General features: G+C 43.0%; 1 protein-coding gene across 10 annotated transcripts in view; it reads right to left on the bottom strand.

The window, feature by feature from the left end:
• tmem94 (transmembrane protein 94) overlaps nt 1-21,920 on the bottom strand; it is a 224,964-nt gene that overhangs the window by 180,718 nt on the left and 22,326 nt on the right. For 7 of the 10 annotated variants that reach the window (XR_009793510.1, XR_009793509.1, XM_061809568.1 and 4 more), the window contains 3 exons: nt 18,176-18,268; nt 12,688-12,807; nt 9,594-9,721 (listed from right to left, as the gene is read on the bottom strand). Coding sequence is in view for 8 of the 10 variants with exons in the window: in XM_061809568.1 (XP_061665552.1) it covers nt 9,594-9,721; nt 12,688-12,807; nt 18,176-18,268 (341 nt within the window). In the remaining 2 variants the exon portion in view is untranslated. The remainder of the gene's footprint in view (nt 1-9,593; nt 9,722-12,687; nt 12,808-18,175; nt 18,269-21,920) is intronic. The other 3 variants (XM_061809571.1, XM_061809572.1, XM_061809570.1) reach the window with 1 other exon arrangement.

Genomic DNA, 21,920 nt, shown 5'->3' with positions numbered 1-21,920 from the left:
AACCCCTACTCCATTTCTCTTCCCATCTACTCCGTGGTAGAATAATTTAAACCCTGCTCCCAAACTTCTCTCCTTACTACCTTTCCACCTGCTCTCTTGGATGCACAGAATATCAACCTTTCTCCTAATCATCATGTCAACCAACTCCTGAGCTTTTCCTGTCATAGTCCCAACATTCAAAGTCCCTACACTCAGTTGTAGGCTCTGTGCATTCCTCTTTTTCTTCTGACGCTGGATCCGGTTTCCTCCTCTTCTTTGTCTTCGACCCACAGTAGCTGAATTTCCACCGACGCCCTGCAGGTTAGCAGCCGGGGGCGGGCGTTGTTAACCCGGGCCACGACCGATCCGGTATGGGATTCTTTAGATGAACGTTCATATTTATTTGGCACAGTTTTTACGCCGGATGCCCTTCCTGACGCAACCCTCTGCATTTATCCGGGCTTGGGACCAGCCTACAGATTGCACTGGTTTGTGCCCCCATAGGGCTGCATTTGGGTTTAAAAAAAAAAAAAAAAATCATAATATTCTAAAAAAACATCAATTTGGTAGTCTATTTACACAGAGGTCAAGCAATCAGACAGACAGTTTATACATTGGTTATGGAAAATCAACTACTTATGGTTAAAATCACATTTTATGCAATTCTCAAAACCTCACATGTGCACTTGGCACACTCACACTGAGAAAGCATACTTTGGGAAAATTTCTGTATCATTTGAGAAGTATCAAAGACATTTATTCGAATTAATGAATGAATGGCATTTATTGTCATCATACGAAAATATACAATGAAATTGGAGAGCTCCCACCTCAAGCCATCACTTTATTGTGGTGGAGGGGTTTGTGTGTCTCGATGATCCAAGGAGCTCAGTTGTCCGGGGGCTTCATGCCCCTGGTAGGGTCACCCATAGCAAACAGGTCCTAGGTGAGGGACCAGACAAAGTACGACTCCAAAACCCCCTATGTTGACAACAAAAATTGGATCTGGGTTTCCCTTGCCCAGACGCTTGCCCCTCTGGAGCCAGGCCTGGAGGTGGGGCTCGGAGAGCTTCTGGTGGCCGTGCCTGCACCCATGGGACTTGCCCGGGCACAGCCCTAAAGGGTAACATGGGTCCCCCTTTCCATGGGCTCACCACCTGTGAGAGGGGCCATAGGGGTCACCTCGATGTGGGGTGGGAGGTGGTCAAAGGCGGGGACCTTGGCGATCCGATCCCCGGCTACAGAAACTAGCTCTAGAGACATGGAATGTCACCTCTTTGGCAAGGAAGGAGCCCGAGTTGGTGCGTGAAGTCGAGAAGTTCCGAGTAAATATAGTCGGACTCTCCTCTACGCACCACTCCTCTTGAGAGAAATCCGGTTGGACGATGTTCCACGCATCCATTGCTGAGGCGGCCGACCGGAGCTGTGGCCATAAGGTGGTCGGTGCCCGTCGTGGCGCCAACCCACAAACACGTAGGTGGACACCAACAGTGAGGGATGCTGTCAAGCTGAAGAAGTCCTATCGGGCATTTCTGGCCTGTGGGACTCCCGTGGCAGCTGATAGGTATCGGCTGGCCAAACAGAATGCCACTTCGGTGGTCGCTGAGGCAAAAACCCGGGCGTAGGAGGAGTTCGGTGAGGCCATGGAGAACGACTTCAGGATGGCTTCGGGGAAATTCTGGTCCACCGTCCGGCGTCTCAGGAGGGGGAAGCAGTGCACTGTCAACACTGTGTTTAGTGGGGACGGGGCGCTGTTGACCTCAAGTCAGGATGTTGTGAGTTGGTGGGGAGAATACTTCGAAGACCTCCTCAATTCTACCAACATGCCTTCCCAAAAGGAAGCTGAGTTTGGGTGTTCTGAGGCGGGCTCTTCCATCTCTTGGGTTGACGTCACCGAGGTGGTTAAAAAGCTCCTTGGTGGCAGGGCCCCGGGAGTGGATGAAATCTGCCCAGAGTTGCTAAAGGCTCAGGATGTTGTGGGGCTGTCAGATAGGTTGCCATACCACAAATAGCAATGGAGCGAATTGATAACATTTGGAGTGTATGGCTTAAGGTTCATGTTTTGAGCTGAGCCTCCAACTCTCAAATTGGACACCAGATGTCGGCAAACAAATTTACACTCGATTAGGTCACTAGCACGGCAAAGATCTCTCTGATAAACGTAGTCTACCCACTTAGCTTCTCATTGCATTGCATACGTATACCAAAGTCAGTAACCTGATATAAACCTCATTATTTTTCATATCTTTGTATTACATACATATATCGGGGTTAGCAACCTTAAGAACCCAATTATTGTTATATGTTTGTATTCAAATCTTATTTTTGATATAAAGACAGTGACAGGATGCAGCTGTCAAGCCACACCTAACATTTTTTAAGATGGTTGCAGCATCAAGTTACTGAACAGGAAGCCCGTCACACTCGAATGACCACGCGGGAAGTCGGCAAGCAGAAATAGATTTCAACTATTTTTCCACTGGACTTTTAGCAGAAAATAAGATGCTTTGAAACAGCTTTGTGAAAAGAATATAACCTGTGTATGGCTGTCTCTCTCAGACAAGGCAACACATGATGAGCAACCAACTAAAACAAGCCTGAGAATGCATGAGAGAATTGTATTCACAAGAATGTTGATACATTTATGCTATTGTTCAAAACTAGGGTGAAACCGAACGCGAGTTGTGGTTATATTTTTTAAAGATCTTTTCCTTTCGGCTTGTCCCGTTGGGGGTCGCCACAGCATGTCATCTTTTTCCATCTTAGCCCATCTCCTGCATCTTCCTCTCTAACTCCAAGTGCACTCATGTCTTCCCTCACCACATCCATAAACCTTCTCTTTGGTCTTCCTCTAGCTCTTTTGCCTGGTAGCTCCATTCTTAGCACCCTTCCACAAATATACTCACTCTGTCGCCTCTGAACATGTCTAAACCATCGAAGTCTGCCTCCAAAACATCCAACTTTGGCTGTCCCTGTTTGCCTGTTTTTTTAAAGATGAATTTATTAATTAAAGGGAGAATGACAAAATTGAGTGAAGCTAAAGAAGGGCGTGACAAGTCAAGCCAGGAATGGCAAATGGGGCCCGATAGGAAGAACCAAGGGAGGCTTCCTTGGATACGGAAGTTCAGGGCTTTTTGTTCAGTTTTCGCTGACAAAGAGACAAGGTCTTTCTATAGGTGTAATAGTCGTGTGGCAAGCTGGCGGGAGAAGGAATTTGGCAACTTGGAGTGCTTAAATTGACGACTCTTTTTGAGATTGGGCGCAAGTAAATTCATTTTTAAAATGATTTTTTAACGATTTACTTGTGTGATACAAATAAGGATTTGAACACCTGTCTATCAGCTAGAATTCTGACCCTCAAAGACCGGTTAGTCCCCCTTTAAAAGTCCAGATCCACTTAATGTATGATCCTGAATCAGATGCACCTGTGTGAGGTCGTTAGCCGCATAAAGACACCGGTCCACCCCATACAATCAGTAAGACTCAAACTTGTAATATGGCGAGGACCAAAGAGCTGTCCAAAGACAGAGACAAAATTGTACAACTCCACATGACTGGAAAGGGCTACAGAGATATTGCCAAGCGGCATTGTGAAAAAAGTCCAACTGTTGGAGCAATCATTAGAAAATGGATGGAGCTAAACATGACGGTCAATCTCAAACGGCGTGGAGCCCCATGCAAGATATCAGACTGTGGAGTCTCAATGATCCTGAGAAAGGTGAGTAATCAGCCCAAACAACATGACAGGATTTGGTCAATGACATGAAAAGAGCTGGGACCACCGTATCCAAGGTGACTGTTGGTAATACACTAAGACATCATGGTGTGAAATCATGCATGGCACGAAAGGTTCCCTGCTTAAAAAAAAGCACATGTCAAGGTCCGTCTTAAGTTTGCCAATGACCATTTGCATGATACAGAGGAGTCATGGGAGAAAGTTTTGTGGTCAGATGAGACCAAAATGGAACTTTTTGGTCATAATTCCATTAACAGTGTTTGGAGGAAGACGAATGATGAGTTCCATCCCAAGAACACCATCCCGACTGTGAAGCATGGGGTGCATCATGCTTTGGAGGTGTTTTTCTGCAAATGGGACTTTGCACTGTATTAAGGAGAGAATGACCGCGGCCAAGATGTGTGAGATTTTGGGGAACGTCTTTCCCTCAGTCAGAGCATTGAAGATGGGTCATGGCTGGGTTTTTCAACATGACAATGACCTGAAGCACACAGCCAGGAAAACCAAGGAGTGGTTTTGTAAGAAGCATATCAAGGTTCTGGCGTGGCCTAGCCAGTCTCCAGACCTAAACCCAATTGAAAAGGAGGGAGCTGAAACTCTGTTTCTCAGCGACAGCCCAGAAACCCATCCGATCGAGAGAAAAGCTGTGTGGAGGACTGGGCCAAAATCCCTCCTGCGCTGTGTGCAAACCTGGTGAACAACTACGGGAATCATTTGACCTCTGTAATTGCAAACAAAGGCCACTGCACCAAATATTAACATTGGTTTTCTCAGGTGTTCAAATACTTATTTTCAGCTGTATCACACAAATAAATGGTAAAAAAAAAAAAATCATACATTGTGATTTATGGATTTTTCTTCTTAGATTATCTCTCTCACAGTGGACATGCACCTACGCTGAAAATTTCAGACCTGTAGGAATAATTGTGATCATATTTATCATACATTTACTTCCAATAAAGAAACGCTTTGCTCTGCCCTAGATAATGTGGCAGCCTCCTAGCAGGAGATAGCAAGAGCAAAGACATTTAATCAGAACTGTTAGAACTGCTGCCTGTTAAAGAAATGATGACCACACACGTATTCAGCAATCCTCCACACATGCACACGCACATGAACAAACATGTTTCAAACTGTTTTGCTTGTCGTCTCCTTTTTGTAACATCCATGTAAATAAGGGGCGTCTCAAAACTAAATAGAGGTGCTGAGGAAAGGATAATCAGAGAGTGCAGTGGTGAATTGTACGAGACAGTTCCTCTCCTCGCGAGACTTGAACTGGTGTCTTTGCTTCCTTTTTTGTCTTGTTTAATGAATGTCTGATTGGTGAACCTGTCAAGACCCCTCCATGATTTCTAAGTGGGAGAACTTGCAATAGAGCAGGGTGTTCAAATATGAAGGTGGAGGACTTCAAATACTTGGGGTCAACAATACAAAGCAATGGAGAGTGTGGAAAGGAAATGAAGAAACCTGACCATCCAGGGTGGAAAAGTTGGAAAGTGCTTAGTGTTCTATGTGACAGAAGAGTATCCACCAAGATGAAGGGCAAAATTTATAAAACAATGGTGAGGCCAGCCATGATGTACGGATTAGAGACGGTGGCCCTGAAGAAACAACAGGAAGCAGAACTTGAGGTAGCAGAAATGAAGATGCTGAAGTTTTCGCTTGGTGTGAACAGGTTGGATAGCATTAGAAATTAGCTCATTAGAGGGACAGCTAAAGTTTGATGATTTGGAGACAAGGTGAGAGAGAGTAATTTCGATGGTTTGGACATGTTCAGAGGCGAGAGAATGAGTATGTTGGTAGAAGGGTGCTGAGGATGGAGCTGCTAGGCAAAGGAGCGAGAGGAAGACCAAAGAAAAGGTTGATGGCTGTTGAGGGGGAGGACATGAGGACAGTGGGTGTTAGAGAGGAGGATGCCCGAGATAGGCTTAGATGGAAAAAGATGACATGCTGTGGCGACCCCTCACGGGACAACCTGAAAGAAAAAGAAGAAGGGGATCCGGGGGCATTCCTCCAACCCACCCCCACCCGGGAAATTTTTCAAAAAATGTATGGCTGTGGTGCATTCTGGCGATATCTGTGAACAAAAGTCAGACAAAAATTGAAAGTAAAATTTCTAAGTCTTGACCCAAAAAACAATTGGGCAGAAGTTCCAAGGGCCAAGCCCAGATTTTTTTTTGCCCTCCCTCCCCCGATCACTGGATCATACAAAATCACATTCGTCATTAAAATATGCCATCTTATCTCAAGACAAATGAATTAAGTGAAGTATTCAGTAAAAAGACATAAAATTGTCCTTTTCCCCACATAAAACATATAGGTAGATATAGAATATACACAAAATATATCCGAGAATTTCTACACCGTACAGCAAAACATGTTAAGGAAGTTGATCTGTAGTAATTACTATTAACGTTTAAGTCTCCAAGTTCTTACGTCGCGTTGTACTGATACACTCGACCACATTGCTCACTATCTTAGATATAGATCTCGTAATACGAATGGTATAATCAGTTGCCTTTCATATTTTGATACACACTGTCACTCACATTTGAAACATGTACGGGTGTGGTCAGTCATGCTAGCAGATAAAGTTGCGGGTGTGATTAGGGATGGCCTTAAAATAACTTACTGGATTAATATAACATAACTGTAAATTAGAAATAAAATAAACAAATACATAACTACTAAAATAGAAAACAGAAATGATAATTTCCAATTTCAACTGATATTAGTAGAACAGGATATAAAACTAAAAATTTTCATCAATAATCAAGAAATTGATCTGCCAAACTTGACCTGAAGACAAGTGAAATGCACTGGCCTGTCAAGGAATAAATATGAATGGTCTATACTTTAAAGTTTAGTTTAACATAATATGGGTTCGAAGCAACAAGCTAGCGATACATTGTAATAAACATTCCTGTCGGCAATGGTGAAGTACTGTTGGGTGGCACGCACCACAGGACTGCCGTAAATAGGAGGCCGGGTTGCTCGAAGGCGCATTTATGCGCATGCGCTCGACGTATTGGCCACACCTGAATCAGGCGATGTGGTGGATGATAGTCAGTTTTGTTTTGTTTTTTTATGCCGTCACACTGCATCGCGATCGACGCACAGAGCACACCTGCCTGGTTTAACTGAATTTCCTTTGACATGGCTCATGATGTTGATGACTTTTGGCGTAAATGCGCTCTGAACATGCGCCGTACAAGCTCAGTTCGGTTAACTTGCATTTCCTGTTTCTGGGTGAATACCGGTTGTTTTTTGAAGCAGCCTTGTTTAGTTAACATTTATGAAATAAACACTTAAATTAATGTCAAGACCACACAAAATAAGCGACGTCTTGAGAGAATGCGAGGGGAGGGGCATTACTGTTCTCAGTGTTTGTGCGTCAACATGGCTCCGATCATGAAAGCAAAACAACGAACTCAAACGCATGTTCGTCTAATTTTGTCAACTAATATCCGGATTAATTTTAGGCAATTTTTCTTCAATTTTCCGGAGCAATTTTCATGAAAATTTAAAAATCAAAAACCAATTTAAAAAAAACATCACTGCAATAATTTTCAATGATCATATGAAACTAATTTTGTTTATTGTTTTTTTACTGTGACATCCAGTTGTGATGCTGCAAACAGGTTTGACTGGAAAAAAAAATCTGGAAAAAAGCCCTATAAAAAAAACCCTTCTTTTACATAAACTACATTAACACTGCCGGAGACAAATTCCGTGTGTGTTGTGCCACACTTGGCCAATAAAGCTGATTGTAATTCTGATTAAGATGCCATTTCCTGTGAGCTGTAATCCTTGACTTCTGATTTCAAAACGATTAACCATTAATTTGGAGCATATATGTAAAACAATAAGGCGATGAAACATTTCTATTGTTTCAGAGCCACAATGGTCCTCTGAGGAAAACTGTAATACAATGTGGCCCGTGACAAAAATGCTTAGCCCTTCCTGATACATTGTACAGAGCAAAGTTACAGCACAAATGTTTTAATTTTTTAACTGCCTTGAAACACTTTACTGGATAGAGCCTTCATGACAGCATAGTAATAGTAACACAGTGGAACCTAGGAATTTGAACATAATTTGTTCCCGTTAAATGTTCAAAATCTGAGTTCAAATTCTGAAATATATTTTCCCCATAGGAAATAATGTAAATGAGTTTAATCCATTCCTCCTTCTTTTCCTTTCGGCTTGTCCTGTTAGGGGTCGCCACAGCGTGTCATCTTTTTCTTCTGCATCTTCCTCTCTAACCCCAACTGCCCTCATGTCTTCCCTGACCACATCCATAAACCTTCTTTGGTCTTCCTCTCGCTCTTTTGCCTGGCAGCTCCATCCTCAGCACCCTTCCACCAATATACTCACTGTCGCCTCTGAACATGTCTAAACCATCTGTCTGCTCTCGAATCTTGTCTCCAAAACATCCAACTTTGGCTGTCCCTCTAATGAGCTCATTTTTACTCAATTCCCATTTTATATTTTATTGCTAATTATGTAAAAAAAAGAAAAATGGAAAAAAAAGTACACCCTGGATTTAAAAAAAATGCAGAAAGTCAAAGCAACTTAAATGCATCTCAATTACCTTTTTAGTGGCGGTGTGATGGCATTGGAGGGAATTGAGAGGGAAGGAGAGTATCGAAGTTACCCCTCCAAGACTGCGTAATTGACCCCTCCGTGGATATTGCGCAATCCGCGTCACTGACCAATCAGAGGCCAGAGATCTGCATAAACCAAAGCCCCTTTTTGCTCCCGCCATTTTCTCAGACAACATTGCATGGTCCAGTATAGGTTTTGTTAGCGTTTTATTGCGTATTTGGGTTATTTAACAGAAAATATGGTTAAGAGGTGCAGTCACGGAGTTTGTAATAGTGACGACAGGTATCCTGAAAGGCTAGTTGGTGGAGTTCGATTCGTACCCTTTCCAAAACCGAAGACCCAGTACGAAAAATGCCTTCGATGGATCAAACTTTGTGGAAGATCGCATCATCAACTAAATCCATCTAATATCAACCGGAACAGATAAGTTTGCACGAAGGTATGCCCTATATTTGATTTTCAATACATGTCTCGTATAAATGAATTTGAAGTTCTTCGCTAGCATAACACTGCTGCGTGTGAACGATTGAAACAATAATTCTTTGTTGAGCGATATTTAGCGATGATCGGACTGCACAAACGTGTCGCTTTCTTGCTGGCTCGCGGCCGAAGCTTAACCAGACTGTTTTTGCACGAAGATATGCCCTAAATTTGATTTTTAATACATGTCTCGTATAAATGAATGAGACGTTCTTCGCTAGCATAACATTGCTACGTGTGAATGAATGAATGAAATCAGAAGCATGGCGTCTCAGTTCAGAATGTATTGTATTTAGAATCTATAATATATCGTTGATTTGAATGAAATCAGAAGCATGGCGTCTGTATCAGTTAATGTATTGTATTTGCCATTTTTTACGAATTGTTTGTCTTACGTCAGCGCACGTGGCGTGACGTCACTTCGGGAGGCGTGGTTAAGTGCCCTGTACGGAGGGGTCAATTCTCTAGTAACGTCTCCATTTCTTCGATTAACTGCGGTCTTTCCTTTGTAATGCTCGTCACTCCTTTGGCAACAATATCTGCTTTTTTTGCCCAGCAACCCTTTACTGGATAAACACTGACATTTGGGTTTATTTGGGAAAAGTTAAGTGCAAGGTGTCTCCATTTAGGTCATATCTATACAACAATGGCTGTGCTCACTTTTGTGAACTCCTGCAGAAGGAAATGGATGACCAAACATTTTTGAGCTGTTCTGGGCATAGGGATGTGTGGGCCCACACCTTTAAGCAATCAGATCAAGCATACAACCGTTCAAATCGAAGGGCCCTACCTGCCCGCTGGTTGACTGCCATAGCAACACAATAGTCCAAATGCCACCAGCACAGTGAGAGCAGCTCCTGGCCAATGGAGACAGGAGTGGCGGTTGCCATGGTAGAGGAAACTATTCACCCACTGTTCCTGTGAAAACATAAGATGGTTTAAGTAATATAGTTGTGGTCAGGGGTTTAAACCTTGGGCATGAATGGAAGACTAACTTGTGATTTTTAATGAAGAACAAAAGTGAAATAGAGTTGTTTTCCAGGGAGGTAAGATAAAACAATATAAATCTTCAAAAACAAGAGACTCTCATTTTTAATTTTTAATTTTTTTTTAAAAGATTGTTTCCACGCTCATATAACTTATTTTTCCACAGCTGAAGTGGAATCAGCCATGCAGCATCACTGCAAGTGATTCAAATCAAGTGGAGTTAAAATCAGTGCTCCTAAACTCCACCAGCATGTAACGTGAGCGACAGGAGCCAACACGTTGGGCAAGGTTTATCGTAACATCAAGCTGGGTTCCAGGGTCAGACCGGCACCACACTAAAGACCACATCACCCTACAATCAATTCCTGCGTGTAGATCCTGCCGAAAAACCTCCCCCCCACCATTACTAAGAGCATTAACGTGGTCAGATGGTGCTTCCCAACAAGTCCAAGACTGCTTCAACAGCACTGATCGGGACATCTTTAAGGAACAGGACCTGGAAGTATAGTCCATCATGGAAGAATTTAATGTAAAATCGGACTTAAAAAAAAAAAATACTTAGGGGTGAACATTCCTAAAAATCTGGAACGACGACCCCTCAATGACTTGACCTGGTGGAACCTGCTTCCTTTTCTAGGAGACGAGAGACTACTTATCTATTCCAAAAACGTCGCAGTAGAACTACAGAAGGGGACATTTCCAGAAGTAAAGAAGTTAATAAAACTGGTCTGAAAGGGGAAGAGGCCAGGAATTCATTATAAGACTCAAGTTAACAAAAGACAAAGGAAGCCCCTCTCCACCAAAAATTAAAAAATATTTTCAAGCGGTGCATATAAAAACTGCAACTGCTCGGCCCACGATTCAGCCTCGCCTCGCACGCTAACAACCTTACCTAATCCCTTACATCCACATATCCTTTGAATCGTCATATCCATTATCCATTATTATATTTTCACACAGGTAGTATGTGATTTTTTTACCTTATATGCTGACTGTGTTTGTTTGAGTTTTATCTGGCTTTAACTTTAACAGACTCTGCAGTTGTGAAAGAATTTATTATTATTTTATTGTTCAAATTGTTTTATCATGCATTTGTTTGTTAGCCTTGCTCTGAATTGTTCTCCCTGTGAACTGCGTGCGAGACTTAGAGTGTGACACAGCGATACCTGGGAGGCGATGCCCCCCTGGCGACCTCAAGCATATACTCCCGTACACTGGGAAGCGATGTCTCCAATGTGACCCCACCGTGTTTCCCTGCTGACCTTAAGCAGATACTTCTCAACACGGGGAAGCAATGTTCACCCTTCCACCACATGCGGATACTCCCAAACACCATAAACATGTATTTTAACAATGCCCTGCTTTGTCTCGTAGGTTTATCAGGACACTGTCCAACCTTGAAGAAATATGTACCTGAGTGTTTATGTTGGGGTGGGTGTAGCCATCTGTTCCACCATTTGTACTGTGTGAACTTGTAACCATGTAACCTGAGAAAGCAATAAAAAGAGGTACAACAGTTTGGCTGACTCAGAACGTGTTTGGAGGTGCGGTTGGTCAGCCAAACCAGTTTTCCTCATGAGCCGATTAAAGACCTCTTCATTGTCCCTAATTAATTGCATATTCAGTCTAGCGGTTGGGTGTCGAACCTGACAGTCATGTGTGAATTGTGTATCTCAGGGGTGCCCAGACTTTATTACCTCAAGATCAACTTTTCAAGGAGCCAGCCTCTCGCGCGCTACCAACAGGGGGAATTTGTGGTGGTGATGGTGATGATGCGCCCCAACTTAAGTAAATGTTATATTGCCTCCTGTATTTAAAATACAGAATTTGCTTTTTGTGCACTGTATTGTGTGTGCTTTCATCCTGGATCAGGCTGTGCCAAGGTGAAATTTTAAAATTACACACCATCTCATCCAGCACTTTCTACTTTGGTTTGAGACCAGACATTTCCCACTCGGAAAAGAGAAAACGTCGTCCAGTTTGACCACGTTGTCTTCGATTTTTCACATACTCCGACAGCCATTGCATCCTAAAACAACAGCATATCTTGTTTAATTTTCTCCATTAATATCGAAAGTAAACATAACCAGCATGTTTAGCTCGTCTTTGCCCGACGTTGTCCAGACTGTAGTGGTAACTAAATCAGCGGTGGTGGGCGCTGTCATTATAAAACACATTGATGAGCTGCATAAGAACTGTAACATTAGTAATTATGAGCTTACGTCTTAAAGAGCGAGGATGGAGGACGGGTGTAAGGTAAATTAGGAAAAAAACTGTGGCGGAGCAGCGGTCGTTGTTAGAGAAGGTTCCTGTGCTGTCCAAAGAAACCAGTGGGTTCCTCTTTATTTTTTACAGTATGTATGTGAATTGTGCCATTGGATGGAACAACCAGTCACCCCACCTGGTGTTATATTTTCAATTTGCATTGTATTTTTTATTTTTTTTGCACGCAATGCAGAATATCTGGGAAGAGACTGTATCAACGGTACACAATTGTGCACGAGCGTAGTTGAGAGGGAACATTGGCTGACGTTTTTTTTTTTTTTGGCACGCCATCCCGCAATCAACCAAGACTGCGTCGCGATCAACCGGTCGATGGATGCGATCGACGCAGTGAGCACCCCTGGTGTATCTTATGTGCTGACTTTGTTTATTTTATTGGTTGTTTTTGTCTATCTGCAGCCCGAAGTGGTGCACAACTCCTGTCCGTCCTGGAGAGCCTAGTTGGGTCCTGGTTTGGGCGTTCGATGGGTGCAAGGATCAGCGCCTTTTCCTTGCAAGTAAATGTTTCCAACCATATTAATTGGACATCACATGTTTTATGATCACAACAGTTTACTCAATGTACAATTAACTCAATGTACAAACAAGAAGATGAATTAAATCAGTACAAATACCTCTGTAGAGGTCCGTTGGCATGTTATCTTCTGGTGGTGGTCCAGTAGGCTGCTAAGCTGATCCCGAAGCTTTCCCAGAGCCTGGTGAGTCAGCAAGCCCAAAGCAACGGGATTGTCCTCCTATAACACACCACACAGTTTGATAAAAACAAAATTCATATGGAAAACTCGAAACCTACGCCCACCATCCGGCCCGCCATCATATGTGTACGACCATCAAGAAATCTTTTTTTCCCCCCAAAGCCCACAGTTCACATGCTTATTGTCATTGTTTATTTCATTAATGGTATCTTTTGTTTCAGCAATTTAGATGTCCTATTTCATTGGTTGAATTCTGTATTGATCTGTTCATCTTGCGTATGCAGATGAACAACGTGAGCCGAACAGTTAAGTTTGAATTCTCTCCTGATCCAACTACTTGACAGCAGGCGTTGTTTCCTCTTCTTCTCCTTTTCCTTTCAGCTTGCCCCATTATGGGTAGTCAGTGCAGGTCATCTTTTTCTATCTCAGCCATCTTCCTCTCAAACACCCACAGTACTCATGTCCTCCCTCACAACATCCATCAACCTTTTCTTTGGTCTTCCTGTTGTTCTTTTGCCTGGCAGCTCTATCTTTAGCACCCTTCTATCAATGTACTCACTCTCGCCTCGAGACATGTCCAAACCATCGAAGTCTGCTCTCTAACCATGTCTCCAAAACATCCAACTTTGGCTATCCCTCTACGGAGCTAATGATCTTATTTCTAATCTTATCCAACCTACTCATTCTGAACGAGAACCTCAACATTTTCATTTCCACTACCTCCAGTTCTACTTCCTGTTGTTTCTTCAGTGCCACCATCTCTAATCAGTACATCATGGCCGGCCTCACCACTGTTTTATAAACTTTGGCCTTCATCCAAGCGGAGACTCTTCTGTCACACAGGACACCAGACACCTTCCGCCAACTGTTCCACACTGCTTGGACCCGTTTCTTCACTTCCTTACCACACTAACCATTGCTTTGTATTCTTGACTAAGTATTTGAAGTCGTCCACCATCGCGATCACTTCTCCCTGGAACCTCACTCTTCCCCCTCCAACCCTCTCATTCACATATTTTCAGTTTTACTTTGGCTCATCTTCATTCCTCTCCTTTCCATTGCGTGCTTCCATCTTTCTAATTGTTTCTTCACCTGATCCCTGCTTTCACTGCATATCACAATATCATCTGCTACATCAGAGTCCAAAGGGAATACAGTCTAAGCTCATTTGTCAGCCTATCCATTTCTACTGAAAACAGGAAGGGGCTGAGAGGGGATCGCTGATGCAGTCCCACCTCCACCTTAAATTCTTCTGACACACCTACGCTGTTCTGGTGCCCTCATACATGTCCTGTACTATTCTAAGATATTTCTCAGTGACACCGGACTTGCACCTGCAGTACCACAGTTCCTCTCTTGGTACTCTGCCATAGGCTTTCTCTAGGTCTATAAAGACACAATGTAGCTCCTTCTGACCTTCTCTGTACTTTTCCACGAGCATCCTCAAGGCAAATAATGCATCTGTGGTGCTCTTTCTAAGGATGAAACCATACTGTCGCTTGCAGATACTTACATCCGTCCTGAGTCTAGCCTCCACTACTCTTTCCCATACCTTCATTGTGTGGATCATTATCTTTATTTCTCTGTAGTTTCCTCAGTTCTGAACATCGCCTTTGTTCATAAAAATGGAGACTAGCACACTTTTCTGCCATTTTTCTGGCATCTTCTCTCCCGCTAGTATTCTGTTGAATAAGTAGGTCAAAAACTGCACAGCCACCTCTCCAAATTGCTTCCATACTTATACATATCATCAGGACCAACTCTCTTTCCATTTTTCATCCTGTTCAGTGCCTTTCTTACTTTCCCCTAACTAATCATTGCCACTTCCTGGTCATTCACGCTTGCCTCTTCTACTCTTCCTTCTCTCCCATTTTCTTCATTCATTAACTTCTCAAAGTATATATCTACTTAGCACACTCCTGGCACCAGTCAATACATTTTCATCTATATCCTTAATCACCCTTACCTGCTGCAGATCCTTCCCATCGCTATCCCTCTGTCTTGCCAACCTGTAGAGATCCTTTTCTCCTTCTTTCGTGTCCAACCTGATGTACATGTCTTCATATGCCTCTTGTTTAGCCTTTGCCACCTCTAGCTTTGCCCTACATCGCATCTCAATGTATTCCTTTCGCCTCTCCTCAGTCCTCTCTGTGTCCCACTTCTTCTTCGCTGATCTCTTTCCTTGGATAACTTCCTGTATTTTGCAGTTCCACCACCAAGTCTCTTTCTCCCATTTCCTACCAAAAGACACCCCAAGTACTCTCCTGCCTGCCTTTCTGAATACCTTGTCAGTAGTATTCCAGTCTTCTGGGAGTTCCTCCTGTCTTACCTCTTTCCGAAAGGCCACACAACATTCTTCCTTTCTCAACTTTCACCACAAGGTTCTCTGCTCTACCTTTGTCTTCTTAATCTTCCTACCCGCTACCAGAGTCATCCTACACACCACCATCCTATGCTGTCGAGCAACACTCTCCCCCACCACTACCTTACAGTCAGTACCCTCTTTCAAGTTACATCGTCTGCACAAAATATAATTTGTTGTTTCCTCTACATTTTAAAATTCAACTTTCTTCCCAGTCTTGATTGCTGTGAGTTAATGACAAAAGATGAAAGTGATGAAATGTTGCCAGTGGTACTCAAACATAAATTATGTCAACGTCCCACGTTGTGTAAAGCTTGTATAGCCCCTTTAGCCGTTTGCAGTTCCTGTAATAGACCAATGCAATGACAGCTGTGCAAAGGAATCTTTCACATTTTGGCATCAAAGTATTTTGGCATGTCGGCATATTAGCTTGTTGACATGCTAATAAAGGCCTGTGAAAAACAGCAACTTGTCCAGAGTGACTGAAGAGGAGTTACAGAAAGAACTCAGACCAGCCCAGCAGTAAGAATTCAACATGCCGAGCGTAAGAACTCCGCCTCCTCGATGTAAGGTGGGCGGTCGAGTAAGAGCCCATGCTGCCCAAAGTGGAAGGACAACGTGTGCGCCTGCCTCAAACTTCCTGACGCGAGGACGACGTGTACACCTGCTTCAACCTGCCCGACGTAAGATTCCATTCGACGGACTTCCAAGCAAGTTACGTTGCGGCTAAGCAACGAGCAATTAAGACTGTGTTCTCACCAGTAAAACAACCAAACAGAGTCCAAAAGCATCATGTGTTTAAGCTAACAACAAGTAAACATTTAGAAAACTTGAATGTTAAGGTTTAGCTTATCGTGGTCTCTATAAGTGGTGAAGGGTGAAGTTTCCCTGTTGTGTGTACATAATTGCAAGCAAGTTGTTTCTGATTTCATCATATTTGTTACTTAGCCAAAGATCACTTTTGATTCTGCCAAAGTAACAAGGCGGTGTAATTCATTGCAAGTGAAAAGAAGTTAATTTGTGCTTCAAGAATTTATTTTTTCCTGACATATATAGACACTAAAATTAGTTGGTCAAATGTAAGGTTAATGGGGTTGATTTATGAGTAATTACCATTTCCATTTTGAAGAATATACTTAAAAGTAACCTTTGTGCTAAAACAAGTTTAGATAAACATGATTTTCTACCCTGATGATGCTGAAGTTATAGAAGTACACCAGTCATAAGATCTTTAGGATCCTAATTTAAATGCTAATTTGTTAGAAAAGAATGAGATTGGCATTGAGTAACAAGCTTCTGCTCAAGCGGAAATAAGAAGTCAGAGAGCCAGAACACTTCCTGAAAAAGGCAAAGAATTACAAGAAAGCAAATCAAGAAGGCTGTTGAAAGTTTTCACAACTGCCTACAAGAAATGGAAGTCTCTTGTGAGGGATGTTAAAAGAGCATATGACGGAACCCTCCCGAATGAGATACTACAAGACCAAATGACTAAAATACACAATGCTTCATCAGAAGTGAAAGAAGCATATGAAGCACTTCACCAACATAAGACACCTGATGGAGACTCGTTGTTGAGTAGACACGTGATCCTCTCACCAAACAGATCTTGCAATGGGATCTGAGTGGAAAGACTGATAAAGAAGCAGGCTGGGTTGAGACTAATTCCATATTCTTTTCTGCAGCCTCCCAAAGTTCTAAGGTGAACTCAAAGGGAAGTAGATCAGCAGTAAGTTCAAGCTTAAATTCAGGACATTCAAGTCTGTGTTCTGTGAAGATAGAAGAAGCTGTAGCAGAGTTAGCTGAAGCTCTTTAGCATCTACTGCAAGAAATTGAACGTAAGAAACGAGCTAGAAATGCTGGAAAATGAAAACAGAAAATCTTGCTCTTCAGGAAGCTGAAAATGCTCCAAGGCTAAAAATTCTACAAGATAAGCGAATGCAAATACAGCATTTAGATATAGTCAAGAACATGAATGCAATGAAGGCTAGACTGCAAGTCTTTAGACAAGAGGTAGACTCAGATCAAAAAATATCAGAATGGCTTCATGAATCTGAGCACAAGAAACCATGTAAATTAAGAGATTTTATGTGCATTTTAGACCAGAAACCATTTCACATGTCAACCTGCTGTGTTAAACCAAAATGCCTCAAGGGAGCAGCCCTCTGCCCATCAAGAACACAGGACTGGATCACTTGCCAGTGCAATTGCAGAAGCAATCAATGCAAGCCTTCTGCCTGCACCGGAGCATTCAGTGAAGATGCACTAAGGTACAAGGATTGGAAAAATTGTTTCAAACTCCGACTAGCAGGAAGAACATTCCAGTGAATGAAAAGCTTGACTCCCTACGCAAATATGTTGGTGGACCTGCAAAAAAAGTTAGAGAGTTATTTTCTGATTGGTACTGATGCAGCTTACCATATTCAGCATGGACCTTTTGAGAAGAAAGATATGGAAGCTCGTTCATAATTGCTAAAGCCTTTAGAGATAAGCTCCCATCATGGCCAAAGATAAGAACAGTCTTGAACTAAGAGAGTTCTCAGACTTTCTTCGAGGTTGTGAAGCAGCAATGTGTGAGATGAAAGGACTTGAAATTCTGCATGACTGTGGTGAAAAATCAGAGGATATTGGCTAAAATTCCTGATTGGTTAACAGCCAGATGGAACAGAAAGGTAACTGAGATAGAAGAAGAAGCCCAAACATTTCTAAGCTTTGCTCAGTTTAACTTGTCGCAAGGGAAGCAAAGATAGCCTGTAACCCTATGACATCCCTTCATGCTATGAAGTGTCTCGTGAGTGTCCCAAAAATGGCACAAAGCAGAAAATAGTAAATTTGCTGATTTTAAGAATGTAATGACTCAATAGCCAGAGGGAAAACCACACCAAAGCTCCAGTCTCACCACTTCCTGTTGATATGCAAACTCGTTGCAGTCTTTGATGAGGCCGATGAGCTTGGTGTCACCTGCAAACTTCAGGAGTTTGACAGTAGGATGCCATAAGGTGCAGTCGTTAGTGTAGAGCGAGAAGAGCAGAGGTGAGAGGAAACAACCTTGGGGTGCTCCGGTGATGATTGTGCATGTAGATTAGGTGGTGTCCCCCAGCCAGGAAGTTGTCGATCCACAGGGAGATGGCAGGCGAGATTCTGAGGTGGAGAAGTTTGAAGGAGAGGAGTTCAGGTATGATGGTGTTGAACACTGACCTGAAGTCCACGAACAGGATCCTTGCAAAAGTAACCTCACTGTCGAGATGTTCAAGGATGAAGTGCAGACCCATGTTGACGGCATCATCCGCAGAGCTGATCCCTGATGCAGTCCCACCTCCACCTTAAATTCTTCTGTCACACCTAAGGCACACCTCACCATTGTTCTGCTGCCATCATACATGTCCTCTACTATTCTAACATACTTCTCTGCCACACCAGACTTACGCATGCAGTACCACAGTTCTTCTCTTGGTACTCTGTCATAGGCTTTCTCTAGATCCACAAAGACACAATGTAGCTCCTTCTGACCTTCTCTGTACTTTTCCACTAGCATCCTCAAGGCAAATAATGCATCTGTGGTACTCTTTCTAGGCATGAAACCAGACTGTTGCTCGCAGATACTTACTTCTGTCCTGAGTCTAGCCTCCACTACTCTTTCCCATAACTTCATAGTGTGGCTCATCAACTTTATTCCTCTATAGTTCCCACAGCTCTGAACATCCCCTTTGTTCTTAAAAATGGGAACTAGAACACTTTTCCTCCATGCTTCAGGCATCTTTTCGCCCGCGAGTATTCTGTTGAATAAGTTGGTCAAAAACTCCACAGCCATCTCTCCAAATTGCTTACATACCTCTACCGGTATGTCATCAGGACCAACTGCCTTTCCATTTTTCATCCTTTGTAGTGTCTTTCTGACTTCCTTCTTAGTAATCATTTCCACTTCCTGGTCCTTCATTCTTGCGTCTTCTACTCTTCCTTCTCTCCCATTTTCTTCATTCATTAACTTCTCAAAGTATCTATCTACTTAGCACACTCCTGGCACCAGTCAACACATTTTCATCTATATCCTTCATCACCTTTACCTGCTGCAGATCCTTCCCATCGCTATCCCTCTGTCTTCCCAACCTGTAGAGATCCTTTTCTCCTTCATATGCCTCGTTTAGCCTTTGCCACCTGTACCTTTGCCCTACGTCGCATATTGATGTGCTCCTTTTGCCTCTCCTCAGTCTTCTCAGTGTCCTACTTCTTCGCTCATCTCTTTCCTTGTATGACTCCCTGTATTTTAGGGTTCCACCACCAAGTCTCCTTCTCCCCTTTCTGACCAAAAGACACACCAAGTACTCTCCTGCCTGTCTCTCTGATTACCTTGGCTGTCGTAGTCCAGTCTTCCAGGAGCTTCTGCTGTCCATCGAGAGCCTGTCTCACCTCTTTCCGAAAGGCCCCACAACATTCTTCCTTTCTCAGCTTCCACCACATGGTTCTTTGCTCTACATTTGTCTTCTTAATCTTCCTACACAGCACCATCCTATGCTGTTGAGCTACACTGTCCCCTACCACTACTTTACAGTCAGTAATCTCCTTCAAATTACATAGTCTGCACAAAATATAATCTACCTGCGTGGTTCTACCTCCGCTCTTGTAGGTCACTATGTTCCTCCCTCTTCTGGAAATAAGTGTTCACTATAGCCATCTCCATCCTTTTGCAAAGTCCACCACCATCTGCCCTTCAAAGTTCCATTCCTGGATGCCGTACTTACCCATCACTTCTTCATCGCCCCAGTTTCCTTTACCAATATGTCCATTACAATCTGCACCAATCACAACTCTCTCGCTGTCTGGGATGCTCACAACTACTTCATCTAGTTCCTTCCAGAATTTGTCTTTCAACTCTAGGTCACATCCTACCTGTGGTGCATAGCCGCTAACCACATTATACTTAACACCCTCAATTTCAAATTTTAGTCTCATCACTCGATCTGATAGTCTTTTCACCTCCAAGAAATTCTTAGCCAGGTCTTCCTTTAAAATAACCCCTACTCCATTTCTCTTCCCATCTACTCTGTGGTAGAATAATTTAAACCCTGATCCTAAACTTTTAGCCTTACTACCTACCTGTTCTCTTGGAGGCACAGAATATCAACCTTTCTCCTAATCATCATGTCAACCAACTCCTGAGCTTTTACTGTCATAGTCCCAACATTCAAAGTCCCTACACTCAGTTGTAGGATCTGTGCATTCCTCTTTTTCTTCTGACGATGGATCCGGTTTCCTCCTCTTCTTTGTGTTCAACCCACAGTAGCTGAATTTCCACAGACTCCTTGCAGGTTTGCAGTGCCGGGGGCGGGCGTTGTTAACCCGGGCCACGACCGATTCGGCATGGGATTCTGCTGCACTTTATGTTCCTAATAGCACAGTAGCCCCCATAATCCTTAAATTGAAGACATTTGGGACAACCAGAACCCTTCACAAAGCTGGCTGCCAGGACAAATTGAGCAATGAATAGAACAAAGCCTTGGTGTGAGAGGTAAAGAAGAACCCAAAGATCACTTTGGCTGATCTCCAGAGATGCAGTTGGGAAATGGGAGAAAGTTCTAGAAACCCAACCATCACTGCAGCCCTCCAGCAGCTGTGTCTTTTATGCAGTGGCCTGACGATTGCCTCTCCTCAGTGCAAGATACATGAAAACGCCCATGGAGTTTGCTAAAGGAATGATATGAACGATCCAAAGATGGTGAGAAATGATCTGAGGAAACCAAAAAAAGAACTTTTTGGTCTTAATTCTAAACAGTCTATGTGCATTGCGATTGGCTGGCAACCATTTCAGGGTGTACCCCACCTCCAGCCTGAATAGAGCTATAATTGGCACCAGTACTTTGCAACGCTCGTGAGGATAAGCGTCTCGGATAATGTAAGGATGGATGTGTGGAGAAAAATCAGTCACTGCTTATCACCTGTCCAACACAGCCCCAAGAATGAAGCATGGTTGCGGCAGCATCATGCTGTGGGGATGTTTTTCAGCTCCAGGGACAGGACAACTGGTTGCAATCGAAGGAAAGATGCCAGCCAAATGCAAAGACATCCTGGATAAAAACTTGACGAGTGCTCAGGAACTCTGACTGTGCTGAATGTTCACCTTCCAATAAGACAAGGAACCTCAGCACACAGCTAAAATGATAAATGGTTTCAGAACAACACTTCTTGAATGGCCCTACCAGAGCACTGACTTCAACCTACTTGAGCATCTCTGGCGAGACCTGAAAATGGCTGTCCACCAATATTCTCCGTCCAACCTGAGAATTGGAAATAATCCGCAAGTAGGATTGGCAGTGGATCCCCGAATCCAGGTGTGAAAAACTTGTTGCATTATTCCCCAAAACACTCACGGCTGTCCTCGGGCAGAAATGTCCTTCGACTAAATACTGAGCAAAGGATCTATATACTTATGGGTATGTGATATTTCAGTTTCTTTTTTAATTATGCTGCAAAATTTTCAGCAATTGTCCCCCCCCCCCCTTTCAATAAGGGGTGCCATACGTACCTTCAGGAAAAATGATTTTCGCAAATGGCTACAGTACAACAAAGAAAATTCTAAGGGCGTCTCAATACTTTCCATATCCATTGTATTTTATTTGGTTAGTAAGTAAGTTATTTTCATGTTAGGGTGGCTGTTTTAAATGACTGAGGTGTGTTCTTAATAAAAGGTGGTAATAATACAATAATTTTCTATATATTCTTCCCCCTTATGTAAAACCACACAATTGACATTAACAACCATGAATCCCATGTGTACCACTGCGTGGCTGCTTTTGCA

This window comes from Syngnathoides biaculeatus, chromosome 22 (assembly GCF_019802595.1).
Source record: "Syngnathoides biaculeatus isolate LvHL_M chromosome 22, ASM1980259v1, whole genome shotgun sequence".
NCBI classification, from domain to species: Eukaryota; Metazoa; Chordata; class Actinopteri; order Syngnathiformes; family Syngnathidae; genus Syngnathoides; species Syngnathoides biaculeatus.
The sequence above is the reverse complement of the archived record's forward strand: the minus strand, read 5'-3'. Positions and strand labels throughout refer to the sequence as shown.